We start from the raw sequence: 22,388 nt of genomic DNA on the forward strand, positions 1-22,388 counted from the left end.
ACTTGAGTGACACGGCCACTAATTCACGTTTAAAAGCCTGCACTTGAGTCAAAGTCAGCAGAAATTTCGCCTTAACCAGCAATACCTAGCAAAAATCTAATTTGTCAAGTAAGCCTCGGTCAATGACATCGAATGATAAATCTTTATTGATGTTTGAGAGATTAGACGTTGATTGTGTTAAATGTTGGAATCCTCCGTGAAACAATGTAACTAAATAAAGCGCAAAATGTAAAATGTAAACTGTCTCCATTTGTTGGGAATTCTTGAAGAGTTTAGTATAGTGGTTGAGATCGTTTGTCTCTAATCGAAAAGTCCAGGTTCGAATTATTCTCGTGTGACATGAGTTTATATATTAATGTAACTCATGTACAGTAGTTGTCGTAGACCGCTTAAAACTAAGTCTACTGCAACTTCCAAAGCATAGATGAAAAATATACAACAATCTTCTCCGCAACCTTATTTCGAAAGACGACAATTATCATAGATTAGTTTCAAGTTGTCGTCAAGGTGGATTTAATATTACTAACTGTAGCCCTTAATTTCGTCTCCAATTGCCTATGTTTTGGGTCAATAAGTATATATATTTAAAAATTCATCAAAATCGGTCCAGCGATTTACCATGAAAGTGAAACAGATAGAAAAACAGAGACAAACTTTCTCATTTGATATAATCAGTATCGTAATGTGGTCAAAAGTATCAAAGGTTCGACATGTGACCACAACGGATCCCGTTGGATAAGGCAATAATCGTAAAAACATAGACATTATTTCACTTTGTTACGTAAGTTGTTATAGTGCGTTAGCGGCTGTATTAGTGATTTGTTTCCATGGGCTATGGGCTGTCAGACACAGGCAGGTCGCGGGTCCCGACTATCACGCGCCGCTGCACCGCCAAGGGTTAATGATTTTGTGATGGCGGTAGCGATTGGCGATTTAATTTATTAACAACATTACTAGAAAATTATAACACTATGACCTTTGAAATAAATGTATTTATTTATTATTTTTTTAGAATTAAATCAAAATAAGTTTATTGTCAAAACACAAGCTGCGACACTTGGGCTGATACCTATAGTCACTTTTATTTGCCATCTCATTTATTATCTTTAGCTGTTGTTTAACTAACAAAAGTGTGACATTTCAACTGTGGCATACTGACATAAGTCTATATCGAGGTGACTCGAATCGTTTTCAAAATCGTTCAGTTATTACCTAAAACCACAGCTTAATTTAATGTTAATGGGATAAATAAGTGGAGAATGATAGAACTGGTCCTTGTATGATATATTTAGGGTATTGTTTGATGTGTATAACCGTCTTGATTAGAGTTACTTACTATACATATACGAAATGGTAAAAAACAGAAGCGGGCATTACTAGAACCGGGGGTAACAAGAAGTGGTCGAAAACAGAAATAGTTGTATCCAGGAGAGGACGACACAAGAAATTGTCACAGACCGCCTAAACGATTTAAGGTGTTGACTAACAGGAAAAGTTTTATTGACCGACTGACTCATCTCCGTATGTTCGCGGTGTCATTCTAGCTTATGACGCCGCGAAGCCCAGGGATAGCGTAAAAAAAACCTGAAAAATTTATAGATTCGGCTGTGATTTTACAACCGGCCACGTGCATGACGTTAACCTTCCTTGGGATTGATATTGATGCCTAGGTTATATGTCCCTTAATCGCCTATTATGACATCTACGGGAGGATATGGAGTGGTCCTATTCTAATGACCAGACTAAATGTAGTCTGGTTTATAATGCTTTTGCCCAGTTGTTAACTACCAGGCCTGGTAACTACCAGGTCTCACAGCTGGGCAAAAGCCCGCCATTTCTGTTTCCAACCACTTCTATCATATTTAAACACAAACGTATTTGAGCAGTTTTGCCTAAATTTATTATTTAATATATATAAATTTTGTTACAGGTAAGTTGCAGAAATTACAGAAGTATGGTAAAGTATGCGTATTCGGTACAATTGTCGCTAGTTCTCACAGAACTGATTGGTGGTTAAGATTTTAATGTTATAATTCTTGTCCCATATTAAGAAGAAGAAAAAACAACCACAATAGCAATTCAAAATATGTATTTAAATTTATATATGTATTTAAAAACATATACTAGTATTAAAAATATGTTTATACAGTAACTATTGCTATATTATTGTCTAAACTAATCTGAATTCAAATGGAATGATTACGTTGTATAGCGTCTAGTTTGTATGCATCAGGGAGGACTCGTAATTTACGTAAAGGAAATTATTTACATCCAGAGTTGAACCTAACCTTTGCTCGAAATGATGGAAGGGATCACTGAAAGTTTCGGTTGTAACGGCTTAGTATAACCATTTTAAATAGTACACATTTGATTTGTAATGAATACAAATATTTATTTACATTTTGTTGTCTCATTTGTCTCATTTGTTTGTTTAAAGTATATTAAATTTTAAAGATTTACATCATTACCAAATATAAATAAAAAATTGAAATGTATGACTGAATATAGATTTTTTGTGAATTTTCAGAATATTTTAGACGTACGGCATATATTTTTTGTTGTCATTGTTGTCAGTCGAAATGACTTGTCAAATTGTTGTTGTCGAAATGATTTGTCAGTCGAAGAGAACCGAAACTTTCATTGGTTACAACGAAATAATTATCAAGTTCGTATTAATCAAATGAGTCAATTAAATCGTTCTAAATTCAAACAATGGTTAATCTTACAAAATGCACCGTGGCCCAACTGGCCAGTCATTATGGCTTGTTGAACAAGCCTTACAAATTAGTCTAGTCGGTCGAGTTTATGCTCATTGCGCTCACTGTAACTTCACTAAAACTGCTGGTCGTCGTATACGGATATGTCGTCACCATTTGAGCTTGCAGTTAAAATTTGTTAGGTCCTGAAGTTCATTAAGGCATCAATCTATTGTTATAATCGTTCCAAGATCGTATAGCATAACCTCAGTTTCGATTTAAATATTTTAGTAGGTAAAATGACTAACTTAACATGGCAAGGCTTACTACACAACCACATAAGTTTTACCAGGTAAACTGTATATTGTCCAAAAAATTGTTTTCCCATCTAGATGGGATAATTAAAACAATACCACAAACTATAAATTTCACTTCTCAATTAACTTCTAGTTTAGGAAAATCTAGATTTTTTGTATTCAGTTTCATCTCTATAAATTTTAATTGTATGTAGTTAAATACACTACTTAGTAAAAAATAAAATAATGTCATTTTCACGCAGCCCGAAATCAATTGCCACGAGCGCACCGTTATCTGTGACAACGAATCATTCGAGTAATCGCATCCTTGACAGACTCGAGTAAGAATTATATCGTTCATCCTTAAAATGGATTCCAAAGGAGGGAAGCAATTTCATTTGTAAGGAACCTGCTTCTGCTTATAATCCGTCCGAGGTAATAACATTTCATATTCGTAATAGAATCATTTTGCGTCGCCCGGAACTTTATAGTCTCATTTTCATTGAAAGCGTTTAGTAGGGATAAACTTGCATAGCTTTTGGTGCAAGGACCTAGAAAGCTCAATCTCCGGGTGTGACCTTAAATTTACCCGTTTAAAATATATTTTAGGTTAGAAAGGAAAACATAGAAATACATTCTTCCGATCAAAAGGGTATAAAATGAAGATTTTTCTTTTATAATAATCACTATTTTATCTCAATATGGTGATATTAACATACAGCTCAACATGGCATTTCGAGTTTAGAAACTCTTGGCTCTACCTATCCCGTAAAAAAATGACGTGATACTCTTGTACCTATTATAGAAATAAAAAAAGAAAAATGGTTTTCATTTGATTTCCGATATAAACACAATTTGTTGAGAATACATGGCCTATGGTTTTTTGTTCTGAAATGCTCGCGATATTAGGTACTTCCAGCTACCAGCAAATACAGATGTATTTTATACTTATTTCCATAATTGTTTACATTAATAGCGAAAGCGAAACATAACTTCGTTTATTAATATTAACGATTAGTGTGAAACCACATCAATTTACAATTGGCTCGGATTAGTTGTCGTTATCGCACGTGCGAGATCTCATTATCAGTGACGGTGACAGCATCATTTGAATAGGCAAACCTGATTCTAGATTATACTAATACCTACCATATAATTAGAGTATAGATGGATCAATATTGAATAATACATTTTGGAAGCAAATAAATATTGTTTGGCACCTCAAAATGAACCCAATTCTCTCGAAGTATGCCTAATTTGTAACAAAGTATACTCGTAGTACTTAAATAAAAAACAAGGGGGCGTTCGTTTGAATCTCAATAAAGTGTACTTAGGGTTGTTGGAAACTTCGCGTTTTTATCATTGGAGGTATATTCGCAAGGCGCGAAGCTAAATTCTAATTTGTTGTTATCGAATACATCGCTGGAGTGCGTAGTTACGAGGTGACTCCTACACGCAAGATTTATGCGAGTACTTTTGTGTTTGCACGAGTAGTTAAGGGACGGGGCTGAGAGGCTCTCCGCTCATCTACATTCGCTTTTCAGATTGTATGTACTTCTCTAACAACGTATACGCTGTAACGGCTTTTGTCTGTCTTCGCGCATCCACCAGTTTTCTTCAGAGAAAAAATACGGCTCGTTCTAAAATCCACGCGTTCTATACTCTGAAGTTACACTTTTCTTTTTTTTGTAATTTCTCGGCATAGACACATCATCTGGCGTGGATGAGTTTTTGTTGGAACGTAGGAAGTCCCTTTGTCTTCGCTATGAAAGTCAGAGCTGTAAGGAATACGCAGCCGGTGCCTGCATTGTTTTTAGAAAAATCTAAACTCAGACTTTTGTGCTCAAGTTGCTGCAAGTTGCAAAGCAACATGTGTCAATTTGGGTAATTACACGTGCTAATTAATTAAGAGGTCGTTAATGACTGTTAGCTGGAATACGTTTACTCGTTAAAGATTTAAGGGGGTAGTTAACTCGTGTGACTTTGTACTAATATCGGTTCAAATGTAGGTTTGTAGGCTGCGAATCTCACATAAAACCTTTAAAACATTAAATGTGTGTGATGTGTGTGCTTTGAAAGCGGTTAAGCTAAATTATATGTAGTTCGTGTAATCCTTCTCGGTTATTAAATTTAAATAATATTTTAGAATAATGTTGAGTCCAGAATGAATTTCATGGCGCTTTGTTTCGCGAATCTGACATATTTCGCCTCAAAGCTATTTTCATACCTAAGGTGAGGTTGAAAATCAAGTGATTATATTTGATGAATTTTCAGAAGCGTTTTGCACAAAATTTAAATTATCCGTTAACCATTTTAATTTACCTACGTATCTAAAAAGCTTGATTTTTCATTTCAATATCTAGAATGAAATCTATATTATATATTATAAATTGCATTCAAATAAAATAGCACAATGTACTCGCCAGATATTCAGCAAAAGCCGACGTAGGTAATTTGCAAAATTGTGAATTTTAAAGTTATTTTCCGGGGAATTTCACGACATTTTAGCCATCTACATATTATTGCCTCAATTAATCATAAGTTTGTGTTAGTGAAATTTGCCTGGTGCTCCATTGGTGCAGAGCTCACGAAGGCATGAAATTGGATCGGAACCTCAACGTTCGCCTACTCACAAGTAGGACATAGCTGATTTTAGAATTTCCTGATAATATTAAGACGGACATTTTAAAAATTTATATCCTAAATTTGAAGATTGCGCAACATGAAATCTTATAAGGCTATTTGCAATTTAGACAGTAATTTAGTTGGCATTGTTATTAGCAGTTGGTATACAAATGGCTTGTTTGTAATTTGATTGCAATTATACTGCTTTATACCTAGCGGCTCATCCCGGCTTTACTTGGGTAAAAAATTAAAAAATAAATTATACATTTTAACTTTCCTCAAGAATCACACTATTTATTGCTGGAAACTGCATGAAAATCCGTGCAGTAGTTTTTGGGTTAATCGTAAACGAAGTGGAGATCGAAATGTAGGTCCTGAGCTCCGACTCTAAACGGATGATGAACCAACCGGGAAAACATTTAAATAAGGTAGAGAGATTTTGCTAAATTCAAATTAAAAAATAAATAATAAGACAACTCGTAAGATAATTACGAAACGACCGGAAATATGTTCAAAATAAACGCCGAAAACTGCAGCAACTGCCTTCGCAGAATGTGAGCATGGAATTATGATAATAGTTTTAAGGAGTTAGATGCACATTTTCTATACTAACTTACAAGTGACTCTTGCTACGGCGTAGCTGCTCTACGGTGCTACGGTGCTACGCCGTAGACACGTCTTATTTATGTCCTGCAATAAATTTACCGTAGTTTTTGTTAAATTTATCAGTCACCTGAGTTTATGTACGGATAATCCCGTGTTTAAGGAATATTTCACGCTTAAGTTCCATTCGTTTATTTATTTAATTAATACATGAACGTTTAATGTTTTGATTTTATTAAAGCAGACAGTTTAATTGTAGATCAATTTTTAAAGTTCCTATTAATTCGATGTTAATTAGTATGTGGGTTGCAAAATTAAAATAGTTTTTTACTCTTTTTATTTTGCAATCCACTTTTTTATGTTTAAAAAAATATATACTTTTAGTTTTTTCGCCCCAAACAGTGAAGCACCGATTGTCCTGCCCCTGAAAATCTCCTGTAAAAGCCCAATTTTTACATAAATTCTTTCACATATGTAGATTGAGGCATGTGGTTCCGCCCTAGAATAGGATCACTCCATATCCTCCCGTAGATGCCGTACGAGGCAGCTAAGGGATACAGCCTAGACAGTTTATCAATTGTATTGTTGCATATCGGCAACAATAGCATTCCCAAGGAGCGATGTCGTCAGGCAGGCGGCCGGTTACCTTACCTTAATTCCGGCCTTCGCAACGCCTAACATAACCAGGAACAAGAACATGCAAAGATGAAAGAGAATTTCACAAAAAGGACCTTTCATTATATAGTTTGAAAGGCTAAAAAGTACAATTCAAAAAATATGTTTATTCTATATGTATATTCTTAAAAAATATATATATTCTTTATTCTAGGGCCGTGCGTATTCGCCGCTTATTTTTCACGAACCGAAAGTCCACCGACGGCGCCCGGCGATTATTGAATTAAACTTGATAAGTGTATTAGCCGGTGTTGCCCACTCTCTGATTAACGATCGTTGCTTTTTCACTCCCATTTGTATGGTAATGAGGCCGAATGTGCTACTTCGGTATGTATTTCTGCCGTGCCATACAAAAACGTTACTTTTGTTTATTATGTTTAATTTATTGATATCGATTGAATAAACTGTTAAACAGTGCAGTAAGTATATAATTTAAGAGATATATTAAAAATAGCAAATATGAGTTAAGTTAATAAGTATAGTTCTGACAAAATATTATTCTTCTAAATTATATCAAACATGTTTTTAGTACGCTGATATTTAGTATATTTTTATATATATGGCGAATCCACGTTGTTCATCTTATTTGTAATTTGCGAACGAACAAAAATAAAAACATTTGTGATTTGATTTTTGATAAAACTCCATATAATATTTGAAAGTTTTTTTCAAAATAATTTACAAAATTAAAATATTTGTTTATAGTTTTTAACTCGCGATTTTCGACCGCTAAATCGCCTAAACATAAAAATGAAAATTTTCTTCGTTCGAATTCAGATGTCATATTGGCCTCTTAAAATAACTGAAATGCAAAGTTTACTGCATTAATTAAAATTGCAAGTTAAAAATTGCAAAATGTAAACTCGACTAGTTCGGTTTAAACCGGTATTTTTATAAAATTAACTGCGCTTACTCCTGCGGGATTACGTTAATTGAGCAGCTGGTGTTTCGGACACCGAAATCGAAAATTTATTTACCTAATCAGTTTGTTTTGTTTAAACTTGAATTATTTATTAGTAGCATCCTGATTTTTGTCAAAATTGTTGTAAATTTATCTGAATAACATAGACATTTTGTTTTTGACAGTTATAAGTTGTTGCGTTTTTTTTAAATAAATTGAAATATTATTAAATATTAGGTAAATAAGTAACGAACGAAATCTAAAATTAATTAACAATAGATAAAACTCAATCAAATGCGATCAGCGGCTGGACAAGACTTATAGTAATAGGCCTCTGTATCCCGCCATTTTCTCGGAGAGAATTTCATTACCACTAGCTTGCCCAATAATCCCACCGGCCAAGTGCCTTAATCTACCCGCTTCTCATTCAATTCCGACTCTTAAACGCACCACTTGCTTCATTTTTACTTATAATCCTTTTTTAATTGCCATCTCGCTGTACCATTATTAAATTTTCCAACTGAAATTAATTACAGATTCAACTTTCGAAGCCCGCCGATGTGACAATAGATCGTATCGGTGTTAATTCATTAAAGAAAGCCGAGTTAAGAACACTCTTGTCGCTGATTGATGTAATTCACAGATTAAGATTTTTGATAAGCGAAACGCTCTGTCAATGTTCAAAGCGAGATACAATCGCTCCTATAAATTAAACTAACTTTGACGCTGGAAGTCTAGTCGATTGAAATTTTTAAGACTTTTCCTTTTGTTAACTCTTCGCAGACTATTATCGTATAATAAAAATCCTTTCAGAAAGTAATTAAAGTTAGTTCTCCCGCATTCTTTGTTGTGATATTGAAATAAACACAACAAAAATATTTATGTAAGATGATAAAGTATGTAGTTAAAGATGAGAATTTAACTGATTGATGCATACATAGTGTAATTGTGACTAGGTAAAATTTAGCATTAACATTATTATTATACAGCTTTATCGTCGGCATTATAAATATCAAAGCTTTTTAAACCTATAGTTAATTCTAAAATATTAATAATTCAATGTTTTTATAGCCTGTATAAGTGTACGATAAATTTTGTCATAAAATAAGACTTTATAGTCTGTTGTATATGTAACAAATATAATTAATATATTAAAATATTTGAATTTAGAATCAACGATTTTAGACGCAACAACTAAGAATATTCGATGAGTCTGGTGTCTCCGCGCGGTTTAATCGAAGACTGCAGCTCCGATTAGTCGATGATTAATGCTCGCACGGCGACGCCATCTGCCGAATTAATTGCTTCATTTCCTCTCCACGGCACCAAATGGAATTTTGTGTTTCGATTCGTAAAACCGTTTTTGTCCCCCCTCCCATACCTACAGGTGCAGGTGTTATGAACTTCACGATTTATTGAATCCCAGACATACCGCATACGTTACTTTTTGACAACCTTCCATTAGCAAGTACATTTGATTTAACGTTTATCATGTTTATTTAGGACAAAAACAAATTGTACACGGCCCTGAGTTTAACGCCTCAAGAGCGAGTTAAGCTCCTTTGTGAGCTTCCAAACTTTTCACAAAAGAAGGCCCGCATGATTTGTGAATGCGTGTAATTTTTCAAACGTCATATTTTTTTGTAACAGTTTTTCCTACCTCTCAAATAAAGTTCCCTATTGTGTGGAGTGACTTTTTGGTACGTGTCTTTAACTTTTTCTTGGTACTTTGTTATGAAAAGTTCGATAGTTTTAGACGTGGGGTTGGTATTCCACTATAGCTTAATAGAATTCAATGTTCTATAAGGATTGTATTGAACTTGAATCGATGAAGTCGTGTGCCTGAAAAATAAATACTTCATTATTTAGTTACTTTTGAATGATATGTAAGAATTTTTAGTATGTTTGTAATTGCATATCTAATTTCATACCTTAATTACACACTTCCATAGGTACGTTTATGCATTGAATCTGTCATTTTCACAATATTCAAATGCGAACGATATAATTTCATTGAATCACATCATAACCAAATCAATTATTGAATAACAAGTTTAGTTTTTACGATATCGCCAATTACGTTAGGAATATCTAGCAATTAATTTGACACGGTTCTAACCATAGGTGAACTAATTGCAAAATTATAATTTCCACGTCGGACGTTCAAACAAATGAACTAGTTCGCGGGAAACTCGTCAATTTCCAGACAAAGGCGGTCTGACAACATTAATATCCGTGGTACAAGACTCAGGGAGTTCCAAGATGCACTCATATATCCGGGTTTCATTCCGTCGGTGCGCAGTATATTACACGTGCAAATCCAAATGTCATCATAACATACCTGTGTCGTGTAGATTGTATTAAACAAAGGGAATTAAAGGTAGAATGCGCGGGCACTGAGCCGCGACCAGCCACGCTTCTTGCGATGTATGAGCTCCTGGTACCAAATTGTTGCTAGATTAATTATTTTAAAATGTTTTTTGTTTCTATTCTAAAATGAAATACCTAATAAAATAATAGTAAATAATATAATCAAATAGAAACATAAAAAAATAATTAATTTGGGAACAATTTCAAATTTAGTTTTTTGGTGTAATTTTTTTTTCAATTTAATACAAATTATCAGATCGTTTGGTAATTATTGATATATTGGCTGAATTATCAATTTTATCATAGAAAATTTTACGTATACATTTGAAAGATTTTTATAAATCTATGAGCAAAGATTTGGTTAGTACTTGTTGGGTTCACAGGTCACTCTTTCGCTCTATCTCTCTCTCTCTCTCTCTCACACACTTTAAAATTGTAATCTAAATCCAAGACATAACACGAAATTACAAAACGTAGGTAAAACAGATAATAAATTCAGATCCACATAACTGTATTGTTTAAGCAATAGTCAGTTAATATTATCAGACGGTGGAAGACCCAGAGGAGACATCAGGCGATCCCCTGAGTTCCCGAGGCATGCCTGACGTCAGGGTTTCGATTGTGATCCAATTAAGGCTGCCTTGCATCCTCTTACGTACTTAACTGGACGGAACACTGGCCGTTTTCATGCTATTCCGCTAATAATACTGGCAGGCAAATGATTTGTTTATAAAATAATTTTAAATGTTTATGAACATTTTTTTGGCAAAGTTTAAAATTACTTTAGTATGAGCCTAGCTAAATAACTTCTAAGAAATAATTCTGATTTGGTGAAATTCGAGTTATTTCTGAAAATTTTGAAGACACGGCTGTTATTTTACAACCGGCTGCATGCCTGACATCAACCCTACTTAAGGAATGCTGTTGTTGTCTATCAACTGCCAAAGCCCTTAGTCGCCTTGAACTACTTCTATGAGAGGATATGGAGTGGTTCTATCTTGAAAAAAAACTTATACAATTCCATAACATATGAGAGAAAACATAAAACTGTAACGAGAAAAACTTTCACGATGTTTAATGGTGAAAGTATCAGGAGAATATATTAAGTTGGTAAGAACTTGAAGATAGGTACTCATCGTAAGGATGCAAAAAATGAACGTAAAGTTCTTGGACTACATAGTCAAGGAGTGATTTAACACGATGAAAATTGAAATAGAAAACAAAAGACTCGAAACGATTTAAAAACTGCAAGAGCGCGCTGGTTTTATTTAATGCCTTTATTTTGTAAAGAAGTGCCCGTTTAAGGTGATGTATTGTTTCATTAGATCTCATAAATGAATACTTTACTGTAAAGTAGATTTACATACGTAATATTCTTAATGTTAAAATTTATATCACTTTTGTGCAATTTTTGTGGTTCGTATTAAATTGTTATTTTAGGTCTCTCTCTTACCTTTGTGTATTATTACCAGTTGCATATATGGCCACGATGCCCTGATACCCGGGGTCCGCATAAATATAAGCATTTATGATTTTTCCGATCGTCTGCTTGACGTGAACGTTTTGGTAAATACTAAACTGAGTACCAGTTTAGTAGTTACCAAAACGTTCACGTCAAGCAGACGATAATTTAAATCAATAAATAAAAAATAATTAGAAAGGCACAAACATTTCGATTTGACAAAATAAGAAATAATAACAATTATTACAATAAAATAACTAATTATTTGATTATTTTAATAAGAGCAAGGTTCTTGTCCCTGGAGTTCTTTCCATTGCTTTTTCTCCAAGCTAATTGCTTTAAGATATGTATTGTGTTCAAATGTAATACAATGAATGCAAAACTAACTTTGTTACATCATTACGCTTGGTCTTCTCAACCAATCTTCTGGGAATGTAAGAATAGTATGGAGAAGGACACATAATATATTTTACTTCGATAGAAAGATACTGATAGAAACCGTGGTCGAGAACTACTTTGAAGTAAAAAGTTAATTTAACAGGATTATATAGGTATTAACAGGACATCAAAATACCCGTTCAAAAACACAATATTTTCATATAGTCTATGTAAAAAACGCTTTATTTTTCATATCTCTGTTTCCGTGCAGTGCCAGCGATTACTTTTAATTTGAGCCATTGCTGTTAAAGCCATGTTGTACAAATGTGGGCCTGTTAACGAACGGTCAAATGTGACGCGAGTAAGCCCCGCCATAGTTGAAATTGATTTTTTTAAATTTATTTCACATGTGGATTTTCCAAATAACTTTCTAACTATATTCGATTTATGTCGTTTTCTATATTAGATTTATATCGTTGATATATTTTTATAGCACTTCTTTGACTTGGTTTGGGTCATATTTTACTTTTAAATAATGCTAATCACAGGAACTACATTTAAAAAAATTAAGTTTAAAAATGTTTTATTTCAGTAAAATAATAGACAAATATAAAGATAAAAAATATCTACCTTCTCATAAATTACTATAATGTTGTGATGAAAAATATATGTAAATATTTAGTGGGTACTTGTTATTTCAAGAAGGGCCCACTGCATATTTTCATCATTGTTTTTCTTGAGTTTTGATAGTAACTAAATCGTCCTACGTATTTTATATATAGTAATTTCAAAATCAAGTTATTATGTCGTATATAACAACGGTGGCAACTTTCTATTTAATCGAAATGATAAACATAGTCAATGAATTTGATTCAAGTTTCCATATAAAATGTTGCGGAAAAGTTAGAGTAGAAACAAGTTGTAAGATTTTAACAATAAAGCGTATGCGCATAATGTAGTTTAAAGTTATTGCAAAACAATACAAAGTTCCTAAGACAAAGTTTTATACGATTTCATGTGTCTCCACTCCATATTACATTTATCAGTGTCTACAAGTTTTATTGTAAAGAATATGATAGATATGGCTGCAGTCTCTCCCACATCACTGTTGGCATCAACTACAAAGAGCTAAACAATTTCAAAATGTAGCAAGGGTTTACTTTGCATAAAAATGTCGAGACGTCAACATTTACAAATAACTTCTTCCCCTGTTTTGGGGTAATTTTTGTTTTCCTTTTACGGAAAGTTATGACACAAATATGAAAACATTAAAATTGAATCGCCTCCAAATATGTTGAGTTGGGAATGCAGAGCGGGAGCGAACTTGAATACCAATGGGTAGGCGCCTTGCTACGGGCTACGGCGTAGGCGTGCTACGAAGGCTTACGGCTACGTCGTAACTCCAAGTAGAATGACGCGATTGATCAGTTTATTGTCTCATTTGCATTCTAATAAAGGGAAATTTTCTGAAAACTTTTGTATTTGAATTTTATGCTTGAATAAAAAGAGGGCTTCTGTATTTTTTTTTTAACTTTTAAATACATTTCAAATTCTGTATATTCTCGAAAACATTAAATAATGTTGAATGGAAGATATAAAAAGTTAAGTGATCAGATTCTAATTAAAGCTCCTACTTCATTCAATCAGCTGTTCGATATTACAATCAATCGATGCTAATTGGGAGGTGAGTTCGACACCCAGTCCGTAAGAATATTTCGCCGCGGCGGTGATAAATCAAACTCGAAACCGTAATGAAAGCGAACGGATCGCGTCGCGAAGAGAAGGGAGGAAAAAATATCACGGAAAAAATCAGGTGCGTCCCCCGGTCGGGAGAGAAAAACAGTCGGTCGGGCGTCGCACCACCCGGTGGGCGGGGGTGGGGGGGTGTTGGTCGATGCGGGGGCGGGCGCTGGGCGGGCGACGCGTGCGCGAACCTGCCCCCGGACGGCCGCGGCGCCGGCGGCCACATTTCCAGCGGCCCCGAAGCCCGACACCCGCGTCCAGCGTCACTCCGCGCCGCGCCGCTCCTCTCGCGCCGACGCCGGCTGCGCCGCGCGACTCTCTGACACCGCTCGCGTGTCCGCTCCGCTTTACATGTCCAAAGTGCTAAAGTCAGTGCTTCCGATCGCGACCGCGAGAGTGATCCCGCAGCCGATTCACGAGCCGGACCCGACCTGCACGCCGATCAGGGTTAGTACTCGCGCCAGTTGTGATTCATTTGTGCTGTGATTGATATTATCCAAAGTTTATTTTCGGAACAAACTTTGGTAAAGTTGAAGAGTGCGCGCGGCCGATGCACATTGCCGCAGCCGCAAGTGGTTCCGATCGGCTGGGCGGCGCCGTCGTGTCGCTCCCTCCTCTCGGCCCTCACTAAAAACAACAAACAGATCAATCGACCTGTTATATTCATACAGACACTCCAAATGAATCTATCAATTCCATACCGGCCGATGGGAAGCAAACCGGCGAACTGCGACTTGGAATTTTGTTTTTAGAACTAAATATCGCGATAAGATAAAGAGTCACTACACTAATAGCTGGAAATAAAATTGTGGAATCGCATGTAACGGTGATATTAACTGAAAGGTTCAAGTTTACCTACTTTTTTCTCAAATTATGGCGGCAAGCTATTTTATGGGAAACAAAATTTGAATGATATTATTTTGTTTTGAATTTTTTTTACATAATTTGTGTATCGAAGGATAAATACCTAATTTACGAATATGCAAGCCGTAGTCACGGTATGTTTCATGTCATTTTGTAATAAATAGTAAAATCATTATCCTTTTTCTTGAAAAATATTGGATAGACATTGGAAGTTTTTTATGGAAATCGAAACTTTTTGAATAAAAGTAACAGCATTTTATATTGTATTTTTAAGGAAATTTTGAAGATTTAAAAACAATTAAGTATTATTTGTAATTTAAAATCTGACAAAACAGCAAAAATGTATATAATCCTTTTATTAGATAAAAAAATTAAAATATTGCTATTCTTATGTTGTAATATTTCTACAAGTAACATTTTTTAAGGTTCAAATAAATTTGAAATTCGGAAAGCGTACAGCAGAAAGGTAAAAACCGTCGCTGAGCTCGCGAAGTTTACGAGTAACAGCGTAGAGACGCGACTCGCGCCAACTTCACTAGACAGCGGTTCTCAAACTCTCAAGACTTAGCTCTCTTTGCATTTCGTAAATAAGGTTATATTAACACGATGGATACATTGATTGTAAAATCCCAAAATGTACCTAGTACTATTTTTATTTAATAATATATAATATTATATATTGTAAATGAAAAATGCAGTCAAAATTATTATTATTCTTGTTTCTATTTTATTGTTCTAGATATTCATTTTTTTAAATGTATTTCAGTGAATATCGGACACAAATATAGTGAAATAGATCGAATCGTAATAACATTTTATTGTTTGATTTACTTTTGTTCGGCGTTTTAGAAATTGGCAATATAAAACATACATATATTTTGTAAAATATTTGTATATGAATATGGCTGTCAAAAAAATCAAAGTTCAACATCGTAAATTAGCAAAATGTTTACGGCAAAATACAAATTCCTTTATCAAAAGTGATTAATTAATGTAATTAAACATACATTCCAATACAAAACTTCCTAAATATTTTAATTAATTCAATTTGTAACCTTAACAATTTCTCATAAAACAGAACAAAATAACTCCTTAAATCTAATTATAAAATTCTTATTAAATTGACAAGATATTGAGAACAATAAGGCTTAAATCATTCGAAAACTTTTTATCCTAATAAAATTATAAATACGTAGTAATGATTCGGGTTTATGTCTGTTTGTCACAAGTTATATATTTGTAACATTGTAAGTAAATTTCTAAACCTACTCAATAATTTTCTTTTGACGAATTTACATTCTGGCAAATACTTTTCCAACAAGAGAAAGCTATAAATAAGAAAAAATAAAGACAAATTGATGGTTACGGTTGGATTTTGATACAATTTGGCACCTACTACTACTGGTAGATTATTTAACCGTAGTAAGAATGCCTTTTTATCCTTAAATAAGCTTAAAGTTGCGATTTCGACTTTATAAATAAATAACAAAGAAATATAGTAATTTGAACACTAATCAAATATTAATATCGTTATTTTATAGTGAAAATTATGAGTCAGGTGCGTCATATTCTTTGAACGGAAAATGAAAATAGTTATTCACAATTATTATATACTATTATGGCTCTTCACTTTTAACGACCATATTGCCGATGACACTAATGATAGATACTTCCGTTGGTATAATTATGGAATAAACGTGGATTTGATCCACTGTTTTATTGAATACTATAAATTGTGTGTTTTAGTTTCGCCCATTAATTAATGATAAATAAAAATATACGAGTTCCAAAATGATATGCCTATGAAAAAACAAATCTCCAGAATAAAGACAAGTTTAGAGTTTGAATCGTATAACAATACTGTACACTAGCAATGGCCAAAGATTCGCAAAATCATTGATGTTTAACTCCTCGCCGATATTAAATTAGTACTTAAAATTATATTTTTTTACTGTTTTCATAAATACAGTTTCTATGTCATATAAATTACCTAATCTAATTCATTTAAAATCTCAATCCTAATTTTCAGTAGGTATTAAATGTAACCACAACATAATATAATAATATTTGCTTGGTGTATTTTTCAGGATCGCGTAATATTATGTAATGATTGCAACGTTGACCTATATTTTTACTAATAAATATAATATGATCTTCAAAATAGCTGTTGAATTATAACAGTATTTTCAAAATATAACTGAAAATACATATACGTTTTTGAAAAAATCCTACCTGATTGTTATAAACGTCTTTACTACAGTCAAAGCTATAGTTAAAACTTAAAAAAAAATTACAATTTCACTACAAATAGAAGAAAAACAAAAAAGAAATGCCTTCAATAGTTTTCCTGTCTCGGAAACTGTTCAAAAAATACGTTGAATATAACTGCAGGAAACATTACAATTTATTCTTTCTGAAAATATATCCAAAATATTTTTCTTGGCAAGCGAATTTCCGGAAACTGAAGTATAACAAATAAACAAAAACTCTTACGATGTTACATGATGAGGATGCAACGGATTTTTTATTAGATTTATGACCTACCACTTGTTGATTTGTTGATGTGATTAAGCTATTCTTTATACAGATGTAGTTTTACTGCATGAAGTAAAGAATAAAAATAATTTCTTTTAATAAATAAATTGTATAGTTAAAATTTGTATTTTAAATATTGAATGACGTGTTATTTTTAACCTGTAAAATATTATTTTTATCGCAGAAAAAAAAACAGTTAAAAATAATTCTTATGTATATAACATGATTTTTATTTCCTAGCTGCTAATATTACTTTAAAATGCGGAAGTAGTCTAAATGAAATTCTAAAAACAAATGCGAACAAGGATTGAATAATTCACACTTTAATTTATTAAAACAAAATGGCTGCCGCAAAGTTCGGATGCAAAGCGACAATTCCGCAAGCGTCATCGACAACTTCGCAAAGTTTTGTACGCGTTAACAGCAATCTGGTGTTCCTGTCTCGGATTCGGCAAACATGTCTAATGATCGAGCGGCGAATGATGATAGATGAAACTATGTCTCACTAACTCTTGTTTGACAAGGTGTCACGTTTAATACTGCCGCAAAATGGCCGCCGAGAAAGTAAAGACAAGTTTTTGCTATTTTTAGTTTATTGATTTGTTGAAATTAAGTGAGGCCGCGCGTTATGAGTAAGCCGCTGTCGATATTGAAATCTATTGGGGAGACGATTTTTTATGACTCAAGTTACGATAAATACATCATGAATGCTTTAACGGAAATAATAATAATTTAAGCCGAACAGTTCTGTGTAAAATGTAGAACGCAATGCTGATGAAATAGAAAAAAATCATTTCGAAATATTTAATAAATACTCGTAGTATCACGTTTCCAATGGGGTAAGAAGAGATTAATTTACAAATATTTAATTATTCAAATTATTTCTTAGTTTAATAATATCTATAATTTCTTACAGAAAATTTAACTTTTACGAACGACATTATTTCATCGATATAGTTAAATTCTGAATACGGATAAGACATAATATGGATTCAAATATGTAAATTTTTTAACATATATAAGGCAAACTACGTACGCTGTAATCTAGGTATTTTCGCTGAAACTTCATTAATAGCCGTAATTCAAATTTATTTCCAAAGTTTCCAATAATTTAGCACCGTTTGTCAGTTCCAAACTTGGGCCACAGTTATACGATATGCTCGTATGGACTACTAATGTTGCAAACTACTAACTTCATGGGATTACACAAAAACAAAGTTTCTTCAGGTTCCGAAATAATCTGATGATAACGTTTGTGGTTCAATCAGGTTGGGTATCAATATTTAACATTTTAAACCATAAAAAATTAAACTCAGCATGTCAGCACTTATAAACGTCAAACTAAATGAAAAACAATAATAGGTGGGCTATCAATATTTAACATTTGAAACCATTAGTTTAAAGCTCAGCATGACAGCACTCATGACGTCAAACCAAATAAAAAATAGACTACAATGAATAGGGACGCTAGCTCAAATACTAGACGGGTGATCGGTCCCCCTCAGTTCTTATTCACCCAAAAAAGACTATATACTGTTACTGAATAAAATTATATTTATTAAAAAATTAACTTAAAATTAAATTAAAATTAAACTAATTCAAAAATTATACATAAATTTATATTTAAAAAATGGTAAGCCCTTCTGGCATAATAGGACCAACACTGTTTGAATGAGTTTCTGCATTTCTTCTCAACAGTGGTCGTTCCGAAATGCTAGTAGTTTGTAGCTTTATATTTATGGAATATATTTTTTTTTTCGTAGTATAGTAAATATTAGTAGTATTAATAAAACTATATTGCGAACTATTTTATAATAACTATTTTATCGATATATATTACATATGTATATAAAATAGATCGCAATATCATTAACAACTAGCTGCCGCTCGCGACTTCGGCCATGTCGCGGTAAGTGGTAGCCGTCTACTTTGTATCGTGCTTTTATTTCATAAAAATCGGTTTTAGATTATTTCAAACAAATAAAAATATAAAAGCACAAGTGTTTCCTTTGTAAAGTTACTATAATTTGTTATAGAAGTGATCGCAACGCTTTCATACTAAAAGTCTAGACAAACATTAAAACGACTGCAAACAGCATAATAAAAATGAATATCTACTTACAAACAGACAACCGTTTATTTCTAGAATAGAGATAACAAGTTGGCTTATTAGTAAAGAATAGGTAGGTATAATAAACACGCAAGAGTCGCAAATTTATCATTTAACCAAATAATTGACTTTATAAGTGACCCTTTAATGTACTTAAAACGTGTTGACATCACCTTAAGCTGTTTGACGGGATAGTAGTTCTTGTATATATTCTAATTACTTGAATGCTCACATTATAGAGAGTACAGAAGAGTAACAAAATGTTTAACTTAACACAAAATATGCGCTCTTTAATTTCATTTCATTTTTAGATATGAAAAACATCAATTAATAGCTTCCTAGTAAAGACAATAAGGTGCTCATATCTATTCGTATTGTATGGCATTTGTTTGATCCATTGTCACGTTGAAACATAGGTACCTTTTATATAGGGCTTTATAATTTTCTCTGTGAAAGTGAACAAAAAAATCAAAGATAAGTTTGGCGGTTTACTAAGTATAGAGTGGACAGCAATGCGGTGTCTATAATAAAATGATTCACAAGAATAGGGAAATGTCAATACAAACACCCAGTGTAAAGTAGAAAGTCACGCGATAATATACCATACTACTCTAGTACTATAATTTATCAAATAAGTTTCTGACACAGCCTTGGCCGCGGGCAGCTAGCCAGCCAGCTGTCGTGCGTAGAATCTGCATCTACCAATGAAATTGTACAGATCTTACAGAAACCGCGAGACACGCGTAAGCAATATCTGTAACAACACTGTCACGTTTCTTTATGATAGTCGGTGAATTTTGAAAAAAATTAAACTCTTTTTCAAGCCATAACTGGCTTGGAATTATGTCCCTTTCACACAAAACGGAAAACAAGAGCGTTAAAATATCGCTCATTTCATAATTTAAAATGTCAATAATTTAGATATTACTTATTGTTCACGTTATTCAAGTTTTTTAATGAACGTGCTTTAATTGTAATAAAAAGTCGGTCAACATCCGAACAAAATCTTCTAGATTTTTACAAAATAATGCCAAACAACATGGTTTAAAATGTCAACTCTGTTCACTAAATGGTTTAGCCGTGCAGTTTGTTTACAATATAGCCTTGTATAGAGTGACTACTTCCCAAGGGAAGCAGGGGTTTGTAGCTCATGTTATTAATTCACAACTTTCCGTGTTTATACTGGTTAAGTCTTAATATCTTCACCTTTTCGAATCTATTAAACCGTAATCGGATCATGCGATAAGCTTGAATTTATTTTGAACTATTTGCTTATGGATTTATTAAGCAAACAATCAAACTTTCTAAACCTAAATGTTGAGTTAACTCAAAGTTTTTGGTTACAAAATTATTTAAACATTCGTGGAAGTTTTAGTTAAAATTATAGGTATTATAAAAGGCACCTAATAAATATAAAAGGCACCTTATTTTATTGCTCTGTCAAAAAATACATAATCTCAATTAAAAATACTTCTGTCTGTCAGATGATTCGTTGTAAATTATTGATAGATAATTTGTCTAAGCCACCAAACTTTACAACTAAAACAATAATGAATGAATCCGACGTAACCCGCGCAGATAATATCATGAACATGTTTTAACTCGAATTGAAGTGGAAGGCAAACACTCTCATACCTCGATTTAAAGTTTAATACTTATGTAGTTTCAATACTCATAGTTGTAAAACTTTGTCTATGATGGTAGCACATTAATTACAACCCGTCGGAGAAAAGCCCAGTTTGGCGTATTAAGTTTCAGCATGTAGATTTACGATCAAACCCTTTCATTAAACAGGTATTAAGTCGACAGATAAGCCTCGACATTACACACTTGTTCATACAATTTGGGCGATTTCATGAAAGCTGTAAAGGGACAAACGAAACTGCCTCGACCCGACTTCAATACTACTACCCCCATACGTAAACGCTGCGGTTTAATTTATATGAAGGTTGTACAGTCAAGCACATGAGCTTGCCGAAACTCATTGATAAATTCGCCACTATTAATGAGTCATGGAGCTATGCACTGTAATTTCGTATGTTGGTGACTGTACGTACCTCTCCAAACTTTCAATGCTAGATGAGAAGGGTTAACGAAATCACCCTATATCTATTATGAGAATAACTAGTAATACAATTACAATCAGAATCGACTGTCCCGAAAGTTTTCGATTTATTAAACTATTACCATTACAGACGAAAAGCTTTGTAAGTGTAATTATGAAAGGCAATGAAGACGTTATTATTTACCTTTGTTGTAACTCGGTTCAGCCGAGAATTTAATGATGACAAATCAAACAATTACTTTTTCAACTCATATGTAATTAAGGCTATTAAAGAAGTGTGGTACAATTGTAAATCTAGGGAAATTTTAACAGAAATGATTAAGATTTTAGCAGCGATGTAAAACAATTTTAGACTTTGCAACAACCGTTCAAAATGTTGAGGCGAACTAGTGTGAAAATTGCACCATAATCTCTCAACAATTCTGCTCTCCAACCGGGTGTTTCCACAGTGTGAGAATATTTGGAAAATAACACCAGTAAAATTTATTTATTTTATTACAAGCTTATTTATATTTTAGCAGACTATTACGGTTCAATTTTCATGGGAAACTTATCGAATTAAAGCGCTAATTTAGCCGTCTCGAGCGTGGATGCCTCTTGTTTCATTTTGCACTTACAAAGAGCAATCGATTTTAAAGCTCGCTGGATTGAAAATTATATGAGGAGCCTTAGAGAACGGGTGCGGGAGCTATGTTCGTGAGCCGCCAATGCGCTTGTCTTTCGGTTCAGTGGGCTTTCTTTAAATTGGCGACGGCTCCGCCGCTGGCCGCTCCGCTTATTGCATCCCGCCCGCAGCGTCGCGACGTCCACGATATTGCCTCCATTCGACCTTTAAGCAAATAGAATTTCCCAGTCTGTAAATAGGATAGCGTTATAGGTAAATCTTCAGCGTGTCCTCGCGTCGTTTACTGGTAAAAGGTAGAAATTCAATTTTTATCGGCAGTCGATTTTGATTATGATCGCTACGAGCGACTTATGTACTTGTAGCGACGCGTGTTTGCTCGGGAACTCTTTTTGGGGAAATTCTTGCGTGTTGAAGGTCAATCCTTCAGCGCTTGTCAAGAG

At 33.5% G+C, this 22,388-nt stretch overlaps 1 protein-coding gene across 6 annotated transcripts in view; it reads left to right on the top strand.

Moving 5' to 3' along the window:
- The window catches only part of Rbp6 (RNA-binding protein 6), a 473,180-nt gene that overhangs the window by 248,990 nt on the left and 201,802 nt on the right, over positions 1 to 22,388 (top strand). The window contains exon 1 of one of the 6 annotated variants that reach the window (XM_053769562.1): positions 13,961 to 14,196. The exons of the other annotated variants lie outside the window; for them this stretch is intronic. Within the exon in view, the coding sequence (XP_053625537.1) occupies positions 14,101 to 14,196 (96 nt within the window). The 5' untranslated portion in view covers positions 13,961 to 14,100. Of the gene's footprint in view, positions 1 to 13,960; positions 14,197 to 22,388 lie in introns of those variants that run through there. 6 annotated transcript variants of the gene reach the window in all.

This window comes from Plodia interpunctella, chromosome 3, assembly GCF_027563975.2.
Source record: "Plodia interpunctella isolate USDA-ARS_2022_Savannah chromosome 3, ilPloInte3.2, whole genome shotgun sequence".
In the NCBI taxonomy this organism is placed as follows: Eukaryota; Metazoa; Arthropoda; class Insecta; order Lepidoptera; family Pyralidae; genus Plodia; species Plodia interpunctella.